This window comes from Myotis davidii, unplaced genomic scaffold (assembly GCF_000327345.1).
Source record: "Myotis davidii unplaced genomic scaffold, ASM32734v1 scaffold512, whole genome shotgun sequence".
NCBI lineage: Eukaryota > Metazoa > Chordata > Mammalia > Chiroptera > Vespertilionidae > Myotis > Myotis davidii.
In genome coordinates, this window is record NW_006284323.1 from 481,001 (window position 1) to 502,035 (window position 21,035).

The 21,035-nt window shown below is 50.1% G+C and overlaps 1 protein-coding gene across 1 annotated transcript in view; it reads right to left on the bottom strand.

Annotated features, from left to right (window-relative positions):
• Window positions 1-21,035, bottom strand: part of DSCAM (Down syndrome cell adhesion molecule) — a 476,284-nt gene that overhangs the window by 68,876 nt on the left and 386,373 nt on the right. Inside the window, exons 17-20 of the mRNA XM_006754318.2 lie at window positions 17,786-18,026; window positions 16,063-16,209; window positions 9,198-9,353; window positions 4,462-4,595 (exon numbers count right to left, since the gene is read on the bottom strand). Of these exons, the coding sequence (XP_006754381.2) occupies window positions 4,462-4,595; window positions 9,198-9,353; window positions 16,063-16,209; window positions 17,786-18,026 (678 nt within the window). The remainder of the gene's footprint in view (window positions 1-4,461; window positions 4,596-9,197; window positions 9,354-16,062; window positions 16,210-17,785; window positions 18,027-21,035) is intronic.

Sequence of the window (21,035 nt, forward strand, 5' to 3'; positions counted from 1 at the left end):
AGAGGGCTGTCCGACTGCTGGTGTAGGCTGGGATCGGGCCTAAACTGGCAATTGGACATCCCCCAAGAGGTCCCAGATTGCTAGAGGGTGCAGTCCGGGCTGAGGGACAACCCCCTCCCCTGCACAAATTTCATGCACTGGGCCTCTAGTACAAAATAATATTGAATGTAAGCTGTAAGTGAAAAAATAAGATGTGGCAGAAAGAGAACTCTCATGATCCAATGTCACGTTGAGGGTGCTGTTTCCTCTGGTCATAAAACCCTCTATCAGGTAAAATTCTGTCCTCCAACAAGTCAGGGCTGTACATATGTCTCAGGAAACCACCTCTGACCCTAATGCGTGTGCTCTTGTGCTGTGCATATACCACTGCCGTGTGCTTCGACACATCACACAGAATGGTGATAATCTCTGGTACCCTCTACCCCCCTTAGAAATAGGAATTCAAGAAAAACACTCCATCCTGATCATCGCAGTCCCATGGTTGTGATTAGAGCAGTCTCTAAGCATTCTGGTTTTCTCGTCTTCTGGGGACACATTAGGGTTGAACCTCCTGGTTCCCATGTGGTTGGTGAGGTCCTATGATGAATTCTAGCCAGTGATTTTTAAAAACCTTTTAAAATTTAATTTTTAAAGAGAGAGAGAGGACCAGAGAGGGAGAGAGAAACATCTATTTAAGAGTGGAACATGGATCAGCTGCCTCCTGCATGCTCCTTACCAGGGATAGAGCCTGAAACCTGGGCATGTGCCCTGACCAGGACTCAAACCGGCAACCTTTCGGTGCACAGGGTATTTTTTTTTTCACAGACTGTTTTTATGTAGGGAGAGGGTTAGAGAGAAAATCAACTTAGCTACTGTCTACCCAGGAGCCAATAAGGTTAGCTCACTTCTTCGGATGTCTATTACTTGTCACGCTGTGTGAATTGGTCATTCAAACTCTTACACGTTCAAATTAATAGCCATGGTCCAAAACGTGTGTGGACGAGTCCCTGATTTTCTGTTCACATCTCTGATTGGGGAGGTTGATGTCTCATTGCATTTCCCTGGCCCTCACGGTGAGATCAACCCAGTTCTACTGCTAGACAACCAGTCTCTGCAAGAATGTACAATCCCTCGTCTGGCCACACACAGTTTCAAATTCTAATATCTTTTACTACGCTGCCCTGGGACAACACCACAGAACAAATGCATGACTAGAAAATGTATTTTCCACATGAGAGCAAATGGCCTGTGTGTCTTGTAACAACGTCCTTATACAATGAAGGGAGGTGAGTCGGGGACCTGGAGAGAAAGTTCACACCCACAAGGAGGTCGGCTGCGGGATGCTTATAAAGAAGATGAAATGACCGGGCACCCTGTGTCCTGAGTTACCCTCCCACGTCTACATTCAACCAGGAAGTCATTCCAATGAGAGAGCATCTCAGAGAGAGGAGCAGGGAAAATACACAGCGCTAGCGAGGACTGCCCTCTGGTGGTCATCCTGACACACAGGCAGACGTGGAAAAACCTCCAGAAATCGGATAGATCCAGTTTTCTGACTTATAATTAAAGAAACTAAAGATGAGGGAGAGGTGGATCATTTCTAGGGATTTATAATTTCTTGTTAATTCTATTACCCCTCCCCCCCGAATAATAGATGGTCTTTTCACATGTTCACCACTGAAGGGAAGTGTATTAGTTCTCCCTGATCTTTACTTATAATGGCATTTTTTTCATTTAAAAGAAGGCTTTGTATGGGAGCTCTGCACCTCCCACTCAATTTTGCTGTCAACTAAAACTGCTCTAAAAATAAAGTCTACCAGAAAGATAGGCTCCGTGCTCTTAAACGACATTGGAAGTCGGTGATCAGCAAGGTGCCTCCCGAGGGAGTAAAACCGGCCTGGGTTCACATCACCCCACGGAGGCTGCCCAGAGACCACGGGCACCTGGGCGATCACATCCCTCGAGCTGCAGGGGTTTTTAATGTGGTCAAAAGACGGTGCAGCGGCATGCTGCTGGCAGTGGTGAGGTGTCAGCGAGGTGAGGCATTCAGTTTTATTGCCCCCCTGTCTGGTGGACTTGACCTCATTACTGCCACACTTTGGAAGGGTCTTGTCCAGGGGGTACTGGGGGGTCAAATCCCAGGGTTCTGTGCATAGACAGAAGTGGAAATAATTTCTATTCCACTCCACAGACTGTTTGATCATGATTTCAGGATAGTACCTCTTCCTTTTTTTTTAAATTTTTATTTTTTTTGTTAATCCTCACCTGAGGATATTTTTCCTAGAGAGAGTGGAAGGGAGAGGGAGAGACAGAGAGGGAGAAACATCAATGTGAGAGAGCCACATTGACTGGTTGCCTCTGGCATGGCTGGGACCAGGGCCAGGATGGAGTCTGCAACTGAAGTACATGCCCTGGACCAGAATTGAACCCAGGACCCTCCAGTCTGCGGGCCGATGCTCTATCCACTGAGCCAAACAGACTAGGGCAACTCTTCCTTGTTTAGTGATTGGCATTTGTAGTCTGGTAGCATGGGGACCAATATGCCCTCAGTGCCCAGGAAGGGGCTTGGTCGTCTCGCTCATCTAAGCCTCAGTCACTCAGGACTCATTTCAAATAAGCCAGGTGGAAGTTTCTAGTTTAAAGACCAGATTGGAACGACAGAGACAGAGGGAGGCAGATGCTGGTGTTCTCTGGGCCCTGCTAGCTTCTTCCCAGGGTGTTGGAGTCAAGATAGCAAGTGCGAGTCCTACAGCCAACAGACAATGGGATGAGTGAATGCAATTAAAGGAGCATTTCACATTCTCATGGAGTACGGGTGTTCTCACTTAGCGAGCACTTTGTCTCCGGTGAAATGGTGGCAATAACTTGGTCTCTCTTGGGGCTGAGGAGAGGGGTCTCCATGAATCGCCTCTCAGCATTTCATCTTGGTGTCTACACTGATCTGCACCTCTGGGCTTTGCTGGGAGGGCTCATCCCTGAGAATTCACAGCATGTTTGAAACCAAATAAGGAACCTCCAAGAAAGTTCTGGAACCAACTCTGCCCATATTACATTTACATCCACCTTGACTGCTGCCACTGTTAACATATAAACAAACGGCAGAACATACAACTCGGCATTTACAGCAGAGCCAGACCTCAGTGAGCCACCACGCTCACCCTGTCTCCCACCGTTGGTCATGGCCACTGTCTCCAGGGCCACCAGGCCTTGGGGGCCCTTACAGACTGGGGAAAACATATCACTTTAATTAAAGGATCAATAGATAAATTAGTTCAGGGCTGCTATTCAGTGTTGAAAAGGACGGACATCCGACACATGCTTCATGTGGAAGAATCTGGAACATGTTATGTTGAATGAAGTAAGCCAGTCACAAAAGGATACATCCTGTTGACTGCACTTATTCGAGGTCCCTAGAATAGTCACATCTATAGGTGGGAGCTGGACTGGTGGATGCTAGGCGTTGGTGGGAGGGGGTTGGGGAGTTAGTTTGTTTAATGGGGACAGAGTTTCAGTTGTGGAAGACGGAAAGTTCTAGAGATGGATGAGGGTGATGGTTGCAGCATGTGAATGCGCTTCATGCCACTGAACCATCACTTAAAATAGTAAAGATGGTAAATTTGATGTTACAATATTTACCAGAATCAAACTAAAATTAATTTGTGTCTACCCCACAAATACGTATGGAATGGCTACGCATGTCAAATCCATGCGGGGAGCAGGGACATAGAAAGATGGAGTAGATAGGGTGCCTACCTCAAAAAATGTCATAAAAACTTCCACAAAAACATCATGAATATTGATGAACCATTTTTCTTTTCTTTTCTCTAAAATTTGCCTTTTATATCTGGTTTAAGAAACACTTGGGCTCTATAGGGTTTCTTCAATGGTAATAACATGAGTGATAATAAATACTACACTTGGAACTCTTCCCTACTCCAATTTGTCATTCCTTTGCAATGAGCTAAGCTGACTATTATAAGTGGGAGGGTCCTAGAGCCTTGAAGTCCCTCTAGGCCCACAGGGTTTGCCTGCTGGCTTCTTAGTGGGGAGGAATGGGGCAGGGGAGGAAGTCAGGGTAGGAGGCAGGCACAGGAGGGAGGGAGGGAAGGAAGGGACAGGAGAAAAGGCAGGAAGTGCGTTTAACAACCAGTCCAACAGCAAAATCAATAGGTGTTGTCCACTGGCTCTCAACTAAGGCACAATTAAGGCCTCTGGGTTTGATTTTGATAAGCTGGCTGGCAGTTCTGGGGGAAGTCACCAAGTAAACAATAATTCCAGGCCATTGTGCCCCTTACAATGGTTCAGACGTGTATTTTCAAGCAAGGCTTAAAGGAGAATGGTGCTTTGTGTGTGGAGACAACAGGAAAAATAAACCCACCGGGAAGACCCAAGTAGGCGGGGGACAACGGACGGACCTGTCCCCACGGAGCCCGCACAGCTGTGGCGGAGACGCGTAAGGCACTTGGCTATTTACCAACTTACTGTGGGGTAGGGGTGCGAGCAGAACACGGTGTACTTCCGGATGATGCCATTCAACTTGAGCGGGGGCAGCCAGGACACGAAGACCATGGAGGCCGAGGCTGCCGCCGCCTTGACGCCCGCGGGAGGACCTGGAACTGGACACAAGAGCATGCGTTCAGTCACGGAAATGGGGCCCCCCCTGCCCCCAGGCCCACCTGCCTGGCAGGACCCCACTGGCCAGCGGGGCCACCACTCTCCCCTCTCAGCTTTCCAAGGAGCTGAACTGTGTCCCCTCAAAATCCGAGGAGTGCGGCTCTAGCCCCGTGACGTCAGGAGGGACCTCACTGGGAGGTGGGGTCTTCAAAGGGGCGATCAAGTTAAAATGCAATCCTTAGGGCGACCCTGATCCAAGGTGGCCGGTGTCCTTATTAGAAAAAGGCAAATGTGGACACAGACATGCGCAGAGGGACGATGTGAAGACTCAGGGAGGAGCTGGCAGGAGCCAGGCCTGGAGCCATTCTCCCTCGGGCCTTAGGGGAACCAGCCCTGCCCACGCCTTGACTTTGACCTTCTGGCCACCGGAACGAGACAGTGCACTTCTGTGGCTGAAGCCCCTGGGCGGTGACAGTTGGTTACAGCAGCCGTGGAGCTGAGGAAGGTTCTCTCCTTGAGCCCCCCTACGCCCCGACCTTGGGCATGACCTCTAAGAGCTCCGTGTTAGCAAGAGTGCTGCTAAGTCAGACGGTGGGTGGCAGTCTGTCTAGACCAGTGGTTCTAAACCTTCCGGCCCTTTAAATACAGTTCCTCATGTTGTGACCCAACCATAAAATTATTTCGTTGCTACTTCATAACTGTCATGTTGCTACTGTTATGAATCGTCATGTAAATATCTGATATGCAGGATGGTCTTAGGCGACCCCTGTGAAAGGGTTGTTTGACCGCCAAAGGGGTCGCGACCCACAGGTTGAGAGCTGCTTGTCTAGGAGATATTTTCTTAAGACATTCCTTGTTGTCAGATGACAGTTCGGTAAAGTGCTTTTTCTTACAAAGGCATAGGCAAGCGGTGGCATTTTTGGTGAGTCGTACCCATTGTTGAATGAATGTGAGTTGTGCCCATTGTTGAGTGAATGTCTGGCTGGGATCTGACGGGCAGAAGGGAAGAGGCAGCTGCAGGAAACCATTCTTGCTCGTTCTCCCAGTCGCCCGGCCCTCCCCCTGTGCTGCTGATGTGATCGCTCCCAATCCCATTGCACGACACCTCCACTCCGATCACAGGCACCCTAAACCTGCCAGGTCCCCCGCAGGGCTCACCGCCTTCCCTCCCGAGCCTGACCTCCTCTGGCCCCGACTCAGGGAATGACACAGCTACCTCCTGTCTGCAGAAGCCAGAACCTAGAATTCCCTTCCCGCTGCCCCTCCGTCCCCCTCAGCACTGTGCAGGTGGGGTCCTTCAGGCCTCCTCTGGGCGTGCCTGGTCGGCCGGTGGGCTCCTTCTGGCTTGGTGTTGTTTTAGCCCCTGGAAGTGGCCTCTTCTCCCACCCCAGGACCTTGTTACATGATCATCTAGGGTTTGGCGTTCTTTCTGTCTGGCCTTGGAGCCTAGAAGGGTACCCTGCCGTGGAGGGGCCATGGGACAGGCAATGGCAGGCGGCCTCTGGGAGCTCAGAGGATCACAGCCCTAAAACCATAAGGCCGATCCTGCCAGCAACCAGTGAGCTTGGGGGGTGGGGGGGGAGACCTGTCTGAGGTGAGAACACAGCCCCTGAGCAGAGGACCCGGCTAACCCAGAGCCACACCCTGACCCATGGAAATGGGTGGTGTGTGTTTTAAAGAGCTAAGTTTGTGGCAAGCTGTTATAGAACACGAAGGCCTCTACTTATGTATCATAACGTCAGCCATCAAAGTTGTGGTTCTGAGAAGCTATCGCCTTGGTCTGAAGTCTGCCGGGAGCCTGAGTGAGTGCCGTACAGACACTCCCTTCAGCCTGTGTTTGCACGATCACTGTTCTGGCTTTGGTGACCAGGCCCAGGCTGGGGCACGTGCTTTACTGAGGAAGAGTTTCATAAATATTGAACATGATTATTATACTGGAATTTTAGCTACATCGTTACATAATTTAATTGAAGCTGACAATGCATTCCAAACTTCAAAACTATGAGACCCCATAGCAGAGTAATAAACAGGATCTATATTCTTAATTTTCTGAAGCATAATTAGCTTTATTTCTTCTTTCAATCAGACTCAAAATTGCATGCAGTTGTAGAAACTGCCCACATGTCTATTTGCATTAGATACGGAGCCTAGAAGGGTGCCTGGCATAATTCTTTACTACTTCTAAGCCAGGGAGTTTTCCATGTGAACCTGGGAGATCATGTCATTACTGCACTAGTTTTTCTCTCCTTCCACCTAATCTCTGCTCTGCTTCCTCTTTAAAGCTGCTGATGGTTTACCCCGAGGAAACACTGACATTCATTCCGTTCTGCATCACTGCTTGTCCCACGCACCAGCACGCACGGCCCCCAACCCTGGGGAAACGGGTATGCCCGAGGCAGGGCCCTCCACAACCAATCCCATCTCTATACACCGCCAGCACCGGATGCAAAAGCGGAGAATTCCTGATGGACAAACTAGACTTTGGGTCTCCGGGTCAAGTTTTGAGACAGAGCTCCCTGATTTATAAAGCTGGAGGATTAATTAAAAATTGATCTGAAATGACCACCAGTCAATGAGGAGTTGGGAGAGCCTTCCCTTCTTATTGGATTTTCGTACATTCTTCTGAAAATTGCAGGTGAAAAAGCAGCCACTTGCTCTTCAAATAATAATTCCAGTGACATTCGTGTTATTGCTTAGCAATGCAAAAGAGTGCTCCGCCCCTGCTCTGAAGGAGCTGAGATCAAATAATCAGATATCTAGTGTCAAGGACCATCCCACCATGTGTCAAACTAGGTGTTTGCACACATCACTCCACTTTTTATATTTCATTCTGTCTGATCGTTATGGAAATTTCGTACATGCAGACAGTCAGAGAACGTTAGATAAGGTGCCCAGAGTCCCATGGGCAGCATCTAGACATGGCTCTCCGTCTGTTACCTTTTATTAAAAATTAAAAGAGAGCTGTCTTCACTCTTTGCAGATCTCTCTATTAATGTGTGACTTCCTCGTGGCGGTGCATTTTGACCTGAGATTTCTCTAAATAATCCGATTCCTTTGAGCAGAACCAGCTGAACCTGCACATTTCTGGGAAGGAATGCTCAAGTGTTCTAGAAAAGTGAAAGTTACTAAGGCTTAACTTGTGTGCAGGCCCTATGGTACAGGAAGGCTAGAGAGACAGTGAGAATAATGTGTGAGGTGGAGGGATGGGACTGCTTGGGGGAGCAGGGCCGGGTTTGCTGAGTTCAGAGCCGAGTGAGGTGGAAGACAGCCGGCTGTGGATGTCAGGGACATGTTGTGAGGAGACAGAGAAGAGTCCGCCCAGGCCTCAGTGCATGAGTCCCTGGCTGTGATGCCACAGGACGGATATGGGCTGGAGCAAGAGCATGTTAGATGTTCTATGTGGTGAACAGGTTTCACAGACATCAAACCTGCCAGTGCATGGCAGGTCCTGGACGATGGGTGCTCCCACCCGACCCCACCCAGCCTGGGGAACAAGAGTCCTGGAGAGAAGACAAACAAATCCCAGAGCCAAACTAGCACAGGACTCAGGCATCCTGAGCTCATCTCAACCCTTTCTCTGGTGTCACTCTGGGCTCTGATTTGGATGGTTCCACATGGGGATCAATTTGACATCAGTTGCTCCTTCCTTTGTGAAGGTGGAGACTTGCTTTTCTCATGACTCCTAGAATACTTATTAGAACTGGAATCGTTCTTCAAACTGGCTTGAATCAGGCCCCTCAGGGTTTCCCTTAGGATAATACAGAGAACTGTTTGTCATGTAGTGTTTGTAGCTTGGGGAAACAGTCACATAACCAAGTCCAAATGAGGTGAAATGGCAAGAACTAATGGTCTGAAACAAAATGCGCGGTGATTTAAAGTTTTACTAAGCCATCATGAATTCGTGCAAGAAATTTAAAAAAATTAGCAAGAAGCTCTCAAATGAAAGGCTTATTCTAAAGCGATTCTGAAGCTGGCACAGAATAATAGGTCTTAGTCCTTGACGTAACTTCCAAGTGGAAGGATGGCAAGGGTCAGAGCTTATACCTAATAGCTGAAGAGACCCTAAAATTATCCTAATGGCACACAAAACCGGTACAGCAAGCCTTACCGCTCTGGGAATAAAAGGCATTTTTGCTTAAAATAATACTTGGCCAAAAAGAAATTATAGGGGAAGAGAGAGACAATGGATAAATCAACAAAGACAATAGGAAGCAGATGGCCTGAAGCCTGCTGGCGGATTTTGGGAGGGCAGCCACGGGCGGGGCTGGGGGGTTAAGGTGCGCCCCGTGACTCAGCTTTCCCAACAACAGCTCAGGCCGGGAGCGCTGCCACTTGGCAGGAGCCTCCTATGTCTCCTGGCCTTTCAGACAGCACTGGGCTTCCCGGCTGGTGTGGCTCCATGGTCGAGTGTCGACCTATGAACCAGGAGGCCAGGGTTCGATTCCCAGTCGGGGCACATGCTCAGGTTGCAGACTCCATCCCCAGTGGTGGGTGTGCAGGAGGCAGCTGACCAAGGATTCTCTCTCTCCCCTCAATCAATGAAAAAATATATTAAACAAAGAAACAATAAAAACTGAGCAGTCCACCCACACCGCCCGTCTCACCATCCTCCTTGGTGCGGGTGAAGATCTGCTCGCTCCTGACGCCGTCGCCGGCGCGGGTGAAGGCCAGCACCTGGATGCTGTAGTTGGTGTATTTTTCCAGCCCGTCCAGCTCCAGCGCAGGCTGCGTGGTGGTGACGTTCTTGATCTCGCCCAGCTCTGGAGGACAAGAAAACACGACCTGTTACCGTGGTGGGGACACGCGCCTTCCCGGCGCGGTGCACGATGTCTAGTGCCAGCCCCGCGCCCCCGTGTGTCACACCCTGACGTCACCCAAAGGGACAGTGCATAGCCTTTTCAAGTGGAAAAGCTCACTCGGACCACACTGCCAGGGACATCGGTCTGAAAAACAACAATTCACCCCAGGTTAAGTGTTAACACCCAGGCCAGCCCCACGTGGCCTCTTCCACGAAGTCCTCGGGCAGCGGCTCTCACGCATGGCCCCTCACCCATCCACGAAGCCGAGGGCCTCATCGCTCCTCCGTGGATACAGTTCCGACTGCTCGTTAAGAAGCTTCTGTGCAATAACCAGGCACGTGACAGATGGTCACTGGGCTTGTCATGTTCGTCACCGCGAAAGGTGTATGAATGTCTAACCACTAAGCAGTGCACCTGAGACTCAGGTAACACTGTATGTGAACTGCAATTACATTTTTTAAAAAACTGCACACATTTAATGTGTACATTTCAGTGAGTTCGGACATATGTGTCCGCAGTCATACCATCACGACAACCGAGCATCATCTCAAAATACAAAGCTCTGCAAGTTTTTGTTTTTAAAACCTATTCTGAGTCAAAACACACACATCTTTCGTTGCTGTTGTTGTGTTAATACTCACCTGAGGATATTTTCCCATGGATTTATAGAGAGAATGGAAGGGAGGGGGAGGGACAGAGAGACACATCCACATTGATTGGCTGCCTCCCACATGTGCCCCTCCTGGGGCAGGGCCTGCAATTGAGGTATGTGGCCTTGACCAGAATCGGGCCCAGGACCCTGCGGTCCTCTCTATTCATTGAGCCAAACCTGCTAAGGCCAAATACATGTATCTTGAAGCACCTAAGTTCTTCCCTATCTCTGAGCTGAGAGGAGGTGGCCCAGCCAACTCCTGTCACCTGGAGCGAACCCTCCAGCATCCCTGCAGAAGTGACACGCTGATGTGTCAGAAGGTAGGCCTCACCTAAAAACGCTTCCTTTTCTGGAGCGGGATCAGCTAATAATATTCAAAGGTGGGACGTTATGCTCTCTGCTCGCAGGCATATGATACGTGGCAATTTGAGAAAACTTTCAGTGATGTGTTAATACCTCCAGGGGGGCTCAGGTTTCGAAATGAGCCACCTACAGAGGAGCCAGCGCAGGAGAGAGAGGCCCGAGCACGACTCACCCTCAGGGAAAGTGGCCGTTCGTGGAAGGTTTGGGACCGCCTGCCACCCTGTGTGCCCTCACTAAGAGAATGGCGCGAGGCGGAGGTCCAGGGGGTTCCTTCTCGGGTGGCTGGCTAGAATGAAGGCCACTGTGCACCCGTTTAGAAAGCGCTAAGGCTGCCCATTTGGTCTCCTGCTCTTCCTTGCCTCAGTACAGATAACTGACGTGCCGTGCGCGCTTACCTAGGTGCCAGCACTCTTCTAGGTACACGTGCTAACTCAACCATTCCATGAATTCTATTATTCCTACATTTTATGGGAGCAAAACTGTGGCAGAGAGGGGATCAGTACCTTGCCTAAGGTCACGGAGCCTAGCGCAGAGGCCGGGAGCATGGGCTGTGGAACCACAGTGCCTGGCCTAACACCACAGTCCACAATCCCAGCCATTCGGCCATGACCACTCTGTGGAACTGTCACATCGGCCAGATTAAATGGCTTTCGGCCTGGTTTTCTCTTCCTGATCCTTGTCTTTCTTTTCTCCATTCTTCTAGAATAGTGCACAGTAGTTCAGAGGTTAATGACCTCCTATCTGTAGTTATGATGACTGTGGAATGTGCTTTTTAATTTTTGCTTTTGATCATCACCAAAAGGAAGAGTTGACGGGGGCACAGGAGAAATGCTGAATGCAAAATAGTGCGTGGAGGAGGCCGAGGCTTGTCATGCACACACCGGGAGCCCTGTGTGTGGCGAGGGTGGGAAGGGGAGTGCAGAAATGGGCAATGAGGGGAGTTGGGGCACAGACACAGCCTTGGACCTGAACATGAGCTAAAGGCCTGTCGGCACCTTGAACAGATTGTGGATGAGTTCTGGGGGCAGTACGCTTTGCTGCTGGGAGAAAGTAGGGCAAGAAAGGCAGCCCCCCCTCCGCCAGACACCTTTACTCCAGTGTTTTCTGGGGAGGCCACAGGGATGCAGATTTTGAGGGGCCACAGTTTGGAAGCCTCAACAGATGCTTGTGGAAAGGAGAAAACTGTTTGCTCATGGGAGTGGCATTCTGCATTCAGATAGCCAACAACTGTTCGACCCACCAGGGTTAAAGACGCTCCCCTCTGAAGGCCGGGTCCGTCCTGGGGGACCACAAGGTCTCTTCCTGTCATATTATTCATTCATGATGTTCATTTTCCTGAACATGTTTAATGTGGGTCAGTTGGATTAGGATAAAGAACCCAAACATAATGAAAATATAGATCTCATAAGATCTTTTCAGATTTAGAGACTTCTATGTTGTGCCAAAGATTACATACACATGCAGCCACCTGTACATATGCACATGCACACACATGCTCATATGCACGTGTGCGCGCACGTGCGCACACACACATACTCAGGGTTAGAGAGATCTAAGGGGGTGGAGGGGTTACTCCGGGCCCTGCCAGGAGCTAGTTATGAGAATGTGACTAAATCATCTGACCTCCTGGGGTCTCTGTGATTTGTTTGCTCTTCTCTTTGAAGGGGCCTGGGGGTCTCCACCCACAGAGAAAGTGGGCTCTGACCTCGGGGGTGGGAGAAGGCTGTGGCCAGGGAGGGCTTTTCCTGAGAAAGCGTGAGGAGGGGGGAGCGGTGCGAGGGAGAAGACCAGCAGGCGCCTGGTCTTTTTATATTTATTTATTTATCCTCACCTGAGGATGTTTCCATTGATTTTTAGAGAGAGTGGCAGAGAGAGGGAAAGACAGACAGAAAGATCGAGGTGAGAGAAACACATCGATTGGTTGCCTCCTGCATGTGCCCCAACCAGGGCCAGGGGCGGGGAGGAGCCTGCAACTAAAGTATGTGCCCTTGACCAGAATCGAACCCGGGACCCTTTCGTCTGCAGGCCGACGCTCTGTCTACTGAGCCAGACTGGCTAGGGCACACCTGGTCTTTCTAAAGAGCAGCAATTACACCAAGAATCACATCTGCTCATGAATTACTATGATAATTAGAATTCATAGTTGCATGTTTATTCATTTTGGGGTTCGTATTGTTTCAAACTCATTTATCATGAGCAGGAATATGACTGCAGTCAAAGCCCCAGTTCAAAGTCATCCCTAGGCGATGCTGCCTGCCAGACCCACTCTGTGCACCCCTCCCTCCCGCGGGAAGCCTGTTCCCGGCAGCAGGGCCTCCTCGATCAGCCGATGTGCAGGAAATAGGAGGGAAATCATGAAAAATATAAATGCCAGGCAGCAGGCTTCACTTCCTATTTTCAAAGCTCCGCTTCCCTTTTTATGGCTTCACCACGGATTCCTGTCATCCACCTCTCCCAGCTCCATAGGGCCATTTAAAAGCAGATATATGGGAAGGAGAGAAGAGTGTTCAGTTTGTTATCAGAGTAAAATGATAGGAAAGGAATATACACAATATATTCAGAAGTCACACTACTTCTTTTACCAAACACGATTTTTAAAATTATATTTTAAAACGGGAGTTGTATGTCTTGATTTATACCCCTGCTCATTCTCAAAGTGTTTTAAGGTAGAAAACCAATAGGGGTGGGAGTAACTGCTCCGGAGCCGCCCACCACCCGGCCAGCGCCCCGGGGGTGTCTGCATGTTACTTCCAGTTGGAATCCACTGTTTTTGTCCTGAAGACAAAAGGGATGAGAAGTAGCTCGGATTCCGATGGAAGCGGTGACTTTTCAGAATGTGCAGTTTCCTAGCAATCTTAGAGGAATTGCTTCTGTCAGGTCTCACAGTTACTTAACTTTCTGATTATGATAAAGTGCTCAGGCAGTTCACAGGCATATTGTGATTTAACCTATGCTATCAAAGATGTATGAACCAGTTTTATTTTATCTGATCACATTAGCAGTAGCAAACTGCTGTCTTACACAGATTTTTGAAAACCTTTAGGCAATTGCTAATCACAGTCGTGGTAACAACCTCAGCCTCTCCAGGCCTGAGTGTGTGTGTGAGTGTGAGTGAGAGTATGTGAGAGTATGTGTGACTGAGTGTATGAGAGTGTGTGCACACGTGTGACTGAGTGTATGAGAGTGTGTGCACATGTGAGTGTTTATGAGTGTGCGCACATGTGAGTTTGAGTGTGAGAGTGTGTGCACATGTGAGTGTTTATGAGAGTGTGTGTACATGTGTGAGTGTGAGTATGAGAGTGTGTGCACATGTGAGTGTGTGAGCTCATGTGAGTGTGTATGTGTGAATGTGTGTGTTCGCGTGCGCGCGCGCAGCATGTCCTGAAGGATGAGGGGGTATAGATCTCTACACAGTCACTACATGTTCTGCGTCCGTGGAAAGCTCAGGACCACCACTTGAAGAGTTTGTGCAAAAGCGCCCAGGAATTCCATGGAATTACCTGCTAATTCACAAATGTCACCTCCCGTAGGTGGCAGGTGAGGCGTGAGTGCTGGTGAGCAGGTTTCTGTTCTGAGGGTCTCTCATCTTCTGAAAGGTAAGTGGAGGGCTTCTGCCCTGGACATGAAGCACATCACTTTGATCTTCATACGGTGACTAAAAGCTTTTGGGGGACACTGTGCATTCCCAAGCATTATTTACTAAGTTTATGTGTTTGAATATCCAGGGTTTTCCACCTTTAAGGGCGCAAAGTTGACAGAACCATTTAAACCACATCGTCTATCATGGGACTTAGATACTAATGGGCAGTGTTGGCGGATATGAGTGACGTGTGAAAATCTGAGTGGAGAGTCACCACTGGATTCTGGAAATGTTTCCAATAAGAAGAAAACTGGAGTAATGTCAGTGTCACACTGTCTTTAGGGGAGTGTGAGGGGTTCAGTTTTATCTTGTTCAAGACGAGGAGCAGGAACCAGACCAGGTCTATGCAATGATACCCTATGGCTTTACCGCAATACAACAGACACTCTGGCACATTTTTGTTGTTTTTCACTTTACATCTGTGGGATTTACAGAAGCCTGTTTGGGAGGAGGGAGTGAAGCTGTGGGAGAATCGTGCACTTGAATCTGCCCGGGGACTGGCTGTGCACTGGGAGCTGGGGGGCTCCATTCGGGAGATCCTCCCTCGCTCCTTGGGCTGGAACACCCCCGGCGGGTGCTGCATCCTCAGCGTGGAGACGAGTCCAGCACCGAGCAGATGCTCAGTGACCCCGTCTGCTGCAGGACGAGCGGGCGACTCTACAGAATGCCTCCCAATGCCTGGAGCTGAGCAGGGGCTACGCTGGACATGGAGCGGAACCGAGTCCAATCCTCAGCCCAGAGAAGCAACTCTGGCCACAGACAGAACTAGCTGAGGCGTGGACACTGCTAGTGACTGAGCAAATCGCTGTCATTCTGCTAATCAGCAAATGTCTTCTTTCCTCCCTTCTGGGATCAATAGGAGAGCCCCCTGGGGCTATTTACCTGCTTGGCAGAGCAGGCCCAGGTCCTGAGCAGGAGTGGGCTGTATCTGGGGGCTCAGCTGTGTTTGCTCAAACTCTGGTGAGTGTGCACCAGGAGGCCACACCCACTCCGAGGGGCTGAAAGACACCCCAGGCCAGAAAGGAGGCAGGGCCCAGGGGCAGGGGTGCAGGAGGAGGCGGGGCCTTGGGGTGGGAGTGCAGGAGGAGGCAGGGCCTTGGGGTAGGAGTGCAGGAGGAGGCAGGCCGGAGGGCAGGGGTGTAGGAGGAGGCTGGGGAAGGACAGCAGGGGAGGATGTGGATGTGTGTCTCCAAAATCTTGGCTCCCAAGCAGTGAGCAGACCTAGGAGGCCTTTCCTGTTAGGGCCACAATGCAGGTGGGCACCTATCATGCTCACAGAGGGGGGATCAGCCTGGCTCAGCGACACCCACCATCCGAAAGCAAAGTCACCCACATGTATTTGACCTAAGAAACATCTGGCCTCAATCTTGCCACCACCTGAGCAGGTACTTTGCCCAAATAGGGGACTTTTTGTACTAAAACTTGAAAGAAAAAACAAACATAAAGAAACAAGAAGAATAAGGAAAAAGAAGCAGAGGGAGGGGGAGGGGGAGGAGGAGCAACAGGAAAAGGGGGGCACAGACATGGATATGATGGCTCCTCAGGGGGCGAGGGCGTCCCCCTCAGGCACCCTCCATTCCTCTGACCCCCCTGAGAGGCCAGCTACGGGAACTTAGGAAGCTTCCCTGCTGAGTTCTGCTGGAGAATCAGAGGCCAACCTACTAGCATCTCCATCACCTAGAACTTTCTAAATACAGACCAAGCTTTTGGTGCTGCCTGCAGAGGTTTGACACGGGTACTTATAATCGGGAAAACACACCTAGGCTTAGATTTCCCAAACGCCACCCCCTCCTACACCTCCAGGTGCTTTTGGGGAGACGCGATGCCTTCAAGAGCCGCACACACCTGTTAACATGCTGGCTGAGAGAGAGGAACAGAAGGCCGTGGGGAAAGAGGAAACTGTTCAATGATAAAGAAACGCCCACCACGTCCTGAACCCACAGTGGGACCCGGGCCTGCAAATTCCATTGCACGTGTTTTGGGGCAAACGCAAGGCCGCCGTTCCATCCTCTTACCTCCGTCCATGAGGTTGGCCCAGTAAATGACTCGGAAGCCCTGGAGGATCCCGTTCAGAGCTTCCTTGGACAGTGTGGACCAGGATATTGATATGCTTTCCGGCGATGTTGCTATGGCTTGGACGTTTTCAGGGGGGTAGCTGGGCACTGCAATGAAATAATTAGCATCTGTAATAACGGGTGGTTTTATTGGCAGAGCAAACTAGTACTGAAGAAGCAACCTCAGCTTCATGTAGCAATGCGCAAGCCAAAGAAAACAATGGCACTCAATTCCCGGGATGAAGGGACACTGAGCACCATTCCCCCTGTGCAAATATTATGGGCGACTCAGTAGATTATCCTGAGTGCATGCCTATGTCCTAATAGACTGCCACCGTCTCTCTCTCCAGATGAGCCACTGCACTCTAAGGAGGCCGTCCCCGGCTCGAGGAGCTGTGAACACGCCTGCTCTTACTGTGTGAGTGAAGGCCAGTGCTTGTCTGGTGTACGTGCCACCACCCCTGTGAGTTATGGCCTTAAGCTGTATTTACTTTGTACCACACGTCCCCTCGCTTTGGTAATATCTGGGGTGTACACTGGAAGTCTAGCTCCTGAAGAGTGTTAAAAAGCAGGCATGTCTTCGTAGCTCATTTACCGCCCCACCCGCCCCCACAGCCCCCTTTCAATACTAAAACATTCTGTCAGGGGAAGGAGAGAAACTGGACCACGATGCAGGTTAGGACACTATTTGAAGTATTTTCCCACGGGGAGCTTAGGCAAACCTGAAAGGCTGCATGGAGGAGAGGGGATGAAATACTGACTGAGCCACACGCATCAAGGGAAAATGAACATCAAAGCATAAACCCAAGGGCAGACATGGCAAAGATTGTGAAGGCAGAGAGACAGCCCCAGTCTTTAAGTCTGCAGTTACCTAAGACTTCTCTTTCTCTAAAAAATGGTCAGCAATTCTCAATGGACGTCATCAGTTTCTTCAAAAGAGGAAATGGTGCATTGATAAAGCAACATCTCAAACCTATGATCACGTGGGTAACTGCACAGGAGACCACTGCAGTGCGTGCTTGTTGCCTTCCCACCTGCTACTCATTCCTGCAGCTAACCCCACATCTCATCTCTGCACCCTCAACGCCCTGCCTCTGGACACCTGGGTGCTCTGTCTTTTCAAGCACGCCCACCAATCCTAGCTTTTAGGTTTCCTTAACGGTCCTGAAGAGCGAGAATGAATTCTTATGGTCACTAGGGGGCGCTCCAGCACCGTGAGATTTGCTCCAAGTCCACTCATGTGTGTCTTCTGATCTCAGATGCTTGAAAATAGAAAGCAATCATAAAAAAGAAAGAAAGAAAAAATCCTCCTGAACATTGATTTGGGAGGAATTCTTAGAAAACCGGATTTCTGCATCCTGGTCAGACTTTTGCAGTCAGAGGGAGAGCATGGTGTCCCTGCGGAAAAGCCCAATTCTTGTTTGCAAATGAAGGAGAAGATGCTGGAGAGGAAATGGATTTTGGCTTTTCGATCCAGACATGTCAAGGGCGGGACCCAATCAATGCAGGGCTGGAGTGAATAAGGGCCAGCTCCCCCATGGAGACCCTGCCCACCCGCAGGCCAGCTGCCTCATCACTGCAAAGCCAGAGGGCGGGGGCCAGGCTGTGGGGAGCCAGCGCCCCAACCAGAACAAACCCCGGAGGAAGAAAAGCCAGGAGTCGCGGCCCTGCCCCTCGGACCTACCATCCTCGAGGGTGGTGGTGATGATTTCCTGAGAAGAAGGCCCCGTGCCGGCCCGGTTACACGCCTGCACCACCAGGCCGTACTGGGTGAACTTGTTGAGGTTGTCCAGGGTGTAGATCTCGCTGTCCCCGGTGGTGTCGATGCTGATGATGTTGAACTGGAAGTTGCCCCCAGTGCTGTACTCGCGGTAACCGATTTGGTAGCCTCGGATGATCCCATTTTGCAAATGTTTCTTGGGAGCCTGTGCAGGAAAGAAAAGAAGACGCTAAAGAAGACTCCACGGGAGGGAGCGCAGCACCCACCCCTTTGGTAGGGAAGCACAAAGGAAATCGAATAACCACGGGAATAATAATAACAGGGTGTAGTCATGGGAACCGCGTCAGGAGAAGCCACCCATGTAGAGGGCCTGCCCTCGGCCAGGGCTCTCCCTTCTCCTGGATGAACGCAGCAGGCGGTCCTGCCCGCGGCCCCGTGACACAGCGCCACTCCGCCCCCAGGGACACAGGAGGCCACAGACACGAGGGACAGGGTGGGATCTGGCACTGGGCCTGTACTCTCCACCCCTCCTCATGCTGCCATGGCTGACTTCTCTAAGTGTTTTGGAAAGATGGCTTGTGTTTGGGAGGTCTCAGTGTACACCGGCCATCACCAGGTCACCCGGCAAAGTCTACTGAGCTGGGCACTCGGCCAGAGAGTTCCCAGCACTGGGGGACAGAATTTTTAAAAATATGTTTTTATTGATTTTAGAAAAAGAGGGCGAGGGAGAGAGAAAGAAACACTGATGTGAGAGAGAAACAGTGACCAGTTGTCTCCTGTACCAGGGGACCTGTGCCCTGGTCATGTGCCCCAACCAGGAATTGAACCGGTGACCTTTCGGTGCACAGGACGATGCTCAACCAACTGCCACAGTGGCCAGGGCCAGAACTGATTTAAAAAAATGGTTCCTTCCTTCTTGGGGCTCACACTCTAAATGGAAATTCCAGAGTAACGGCGTTTCCAGGTTGGAAGCTGGATATGGAGGGGAGTCCACTGCTCACAGGGAGGCCCGTGCCACTTTGGATCATTTACGGCGATTACAACTGGGCAGGGAGAGGCCCGAGTTAGCTTTCTCTGCTAATGGCGAAGGGTCCGCTCAGTCAAAGGCAGGCCAATTTTGGCTGACGTGTTGGCCTTTTAAGAGAAACCAGATTCTTCTCAAATATGTTATGGGAACACCATCAAAGGGATGCTGTAAAGTAATAAAGATTTTGTAGACTTTCAGGCAGTCAATAGACATGTGTGTGTGTATGTAAGTGTGCATGTGTAAGGATTTGTGTTATGCATGTGCATGCTTGTATGTGGGAATGCATGCATATGTGTGCATGACTGTGCATGTATGTGTATGTATGTGAGCACGTGTGTACGTGTGTGTGTGCATGTCAGTACAAACCATGGATTTTGATCTCTCAGGGCTCTGAAATGCATTCTCTGCCCTGAAAATGCTTAGCAATCCAGTTGGAGAGAGGAAACAAACACTTCAGGGACCATAGAGAAATCTGAAGTGTCCTAGTGTGCGGGAGTGGACGCTGAGGGCCAGCAGGCTTCCAGAAGTGGTGTGAGGAGAGTAGTTTGCAGCAGCCAGAAGAGGCGGGCCCCAGGTGGGCATGGAAGGGGAGGGGAGGTGTGGGAGGTGGGGCCTGCAGAAAGGGGAGGGGATAGGATAAAGCATGGGAGGTGCCTATAGCACAGCCCTGGGCATGCAGACAGGGGAGCTGCCTTGGGGGAGGGAGGGGGCTAGTCCTTGGCCAGCACACAGGTGCAGGAGGAAGTCCACATGAGAAGGCAGAAGGCGGCGTGAGCAGCAGCAGCATGAATGACCTCAGCAAATATTTATGGATTTGCCTAACAGGCCAACCTCCCACTGGGGTCAGATGCCTCCAGCTGCCTTCAGGTGAGAGTCTGAGCTCCACAAGAGCAGTAACATCGTATTTCTCTTTAGAGTAAGTTTCCTCCTTTACCTGGATTCCCATTGCTTTTCTCAATTGCTGATTTCATGCATTAACACGATGTGAACAGGTATCAATGAGACCGTCATGTGAACCATGGCTGCTTCAGTCGAGGTGGCACCATTAGACCCGGACTAACTGTTGTTATAGGCAAATGTCTACGCCAAGCACGTCAACCTCAAAGGCTCAGACGGGCCAAATAAACGAGGCATGCGACCTGCGGGCCGCGAGTTTGACATGCTTTGTGCAGTCCTGTTTTCACATGAGTAACTACGACTGTTCCCTTTGCTTTGAAATCCCATATGAAGATTTTAGAAGTTGAGAATTTGATTACCTGAGAATTTGTTTACCTAAACCACTGAATTGCATTTGAATCATTTAAATAATTATTACAATTAATTTTCCTGCAAAAGTAATCTAAAAGTCAAATTTAAAACAAAGATACTTCTATTTCACATGGTTTTTAAATATGAAATACAGTGACCCCAATATAAAGGCTATGTTTTTAAAAAATTAGGTTTACGCCCATTAAGGATCCTAATTTTTCAATGGAATCCCTGTGAAGATTTTAATTTATTTAAGATTTTTAAAGAAGAGAGGAAGGGAAAGGGAGAGAGAAGAATATCCATGAGAAAGAAACATCTACCGGCTGCCTCCTGCACTGGGGATGGAGCCTGCAACCTGAGCATGTGCCCTGACCCGGAATCCAACCCCAGCCACCCTTTGGCACAGGGGAGGACGCCCGACCAGCTGAGCCACCCCGGCTGAGGCTCCCTAGGAGGCTTTAAGCCCTCAGACACCAAGTCAGGACTCCAGCCCGGGGCAATGAAGTCAGACCAAGACAAAAGCATGGGGAGGGGGGAAAGGCCCACAAGAACAGGTCTGCACAGTCACCAGTTTAGCAAAACCCTCTGCAAGTAGAGGGACTTGCTTGCCGACATTCAGCCCGTTGGTTTTGGGGGGATGAATCACACCTGTGATGTTTGCACAGGTTGGTGGAGAAATCTCCCCCCACACACATGGGTAAAAACCCCCCACAAACCATTCTAACTACCGTATTTGCCGGCGTATAAGACGATTTTTTGGCCCTGAAAAATATGCCTCCAAGTGGGGGGTCGTCTTATACGCCAGGTACACTTCAGATAGACTGCCCATAGTGCTTGCCCCGTGCCATAGTGGCCTCCCGATGCCCACCCACTTCATTCCACATACCGTTCAGGCATCAGCAGCGCTGCTGGGTGTATGCTCGGCTGTTATGCGATTTT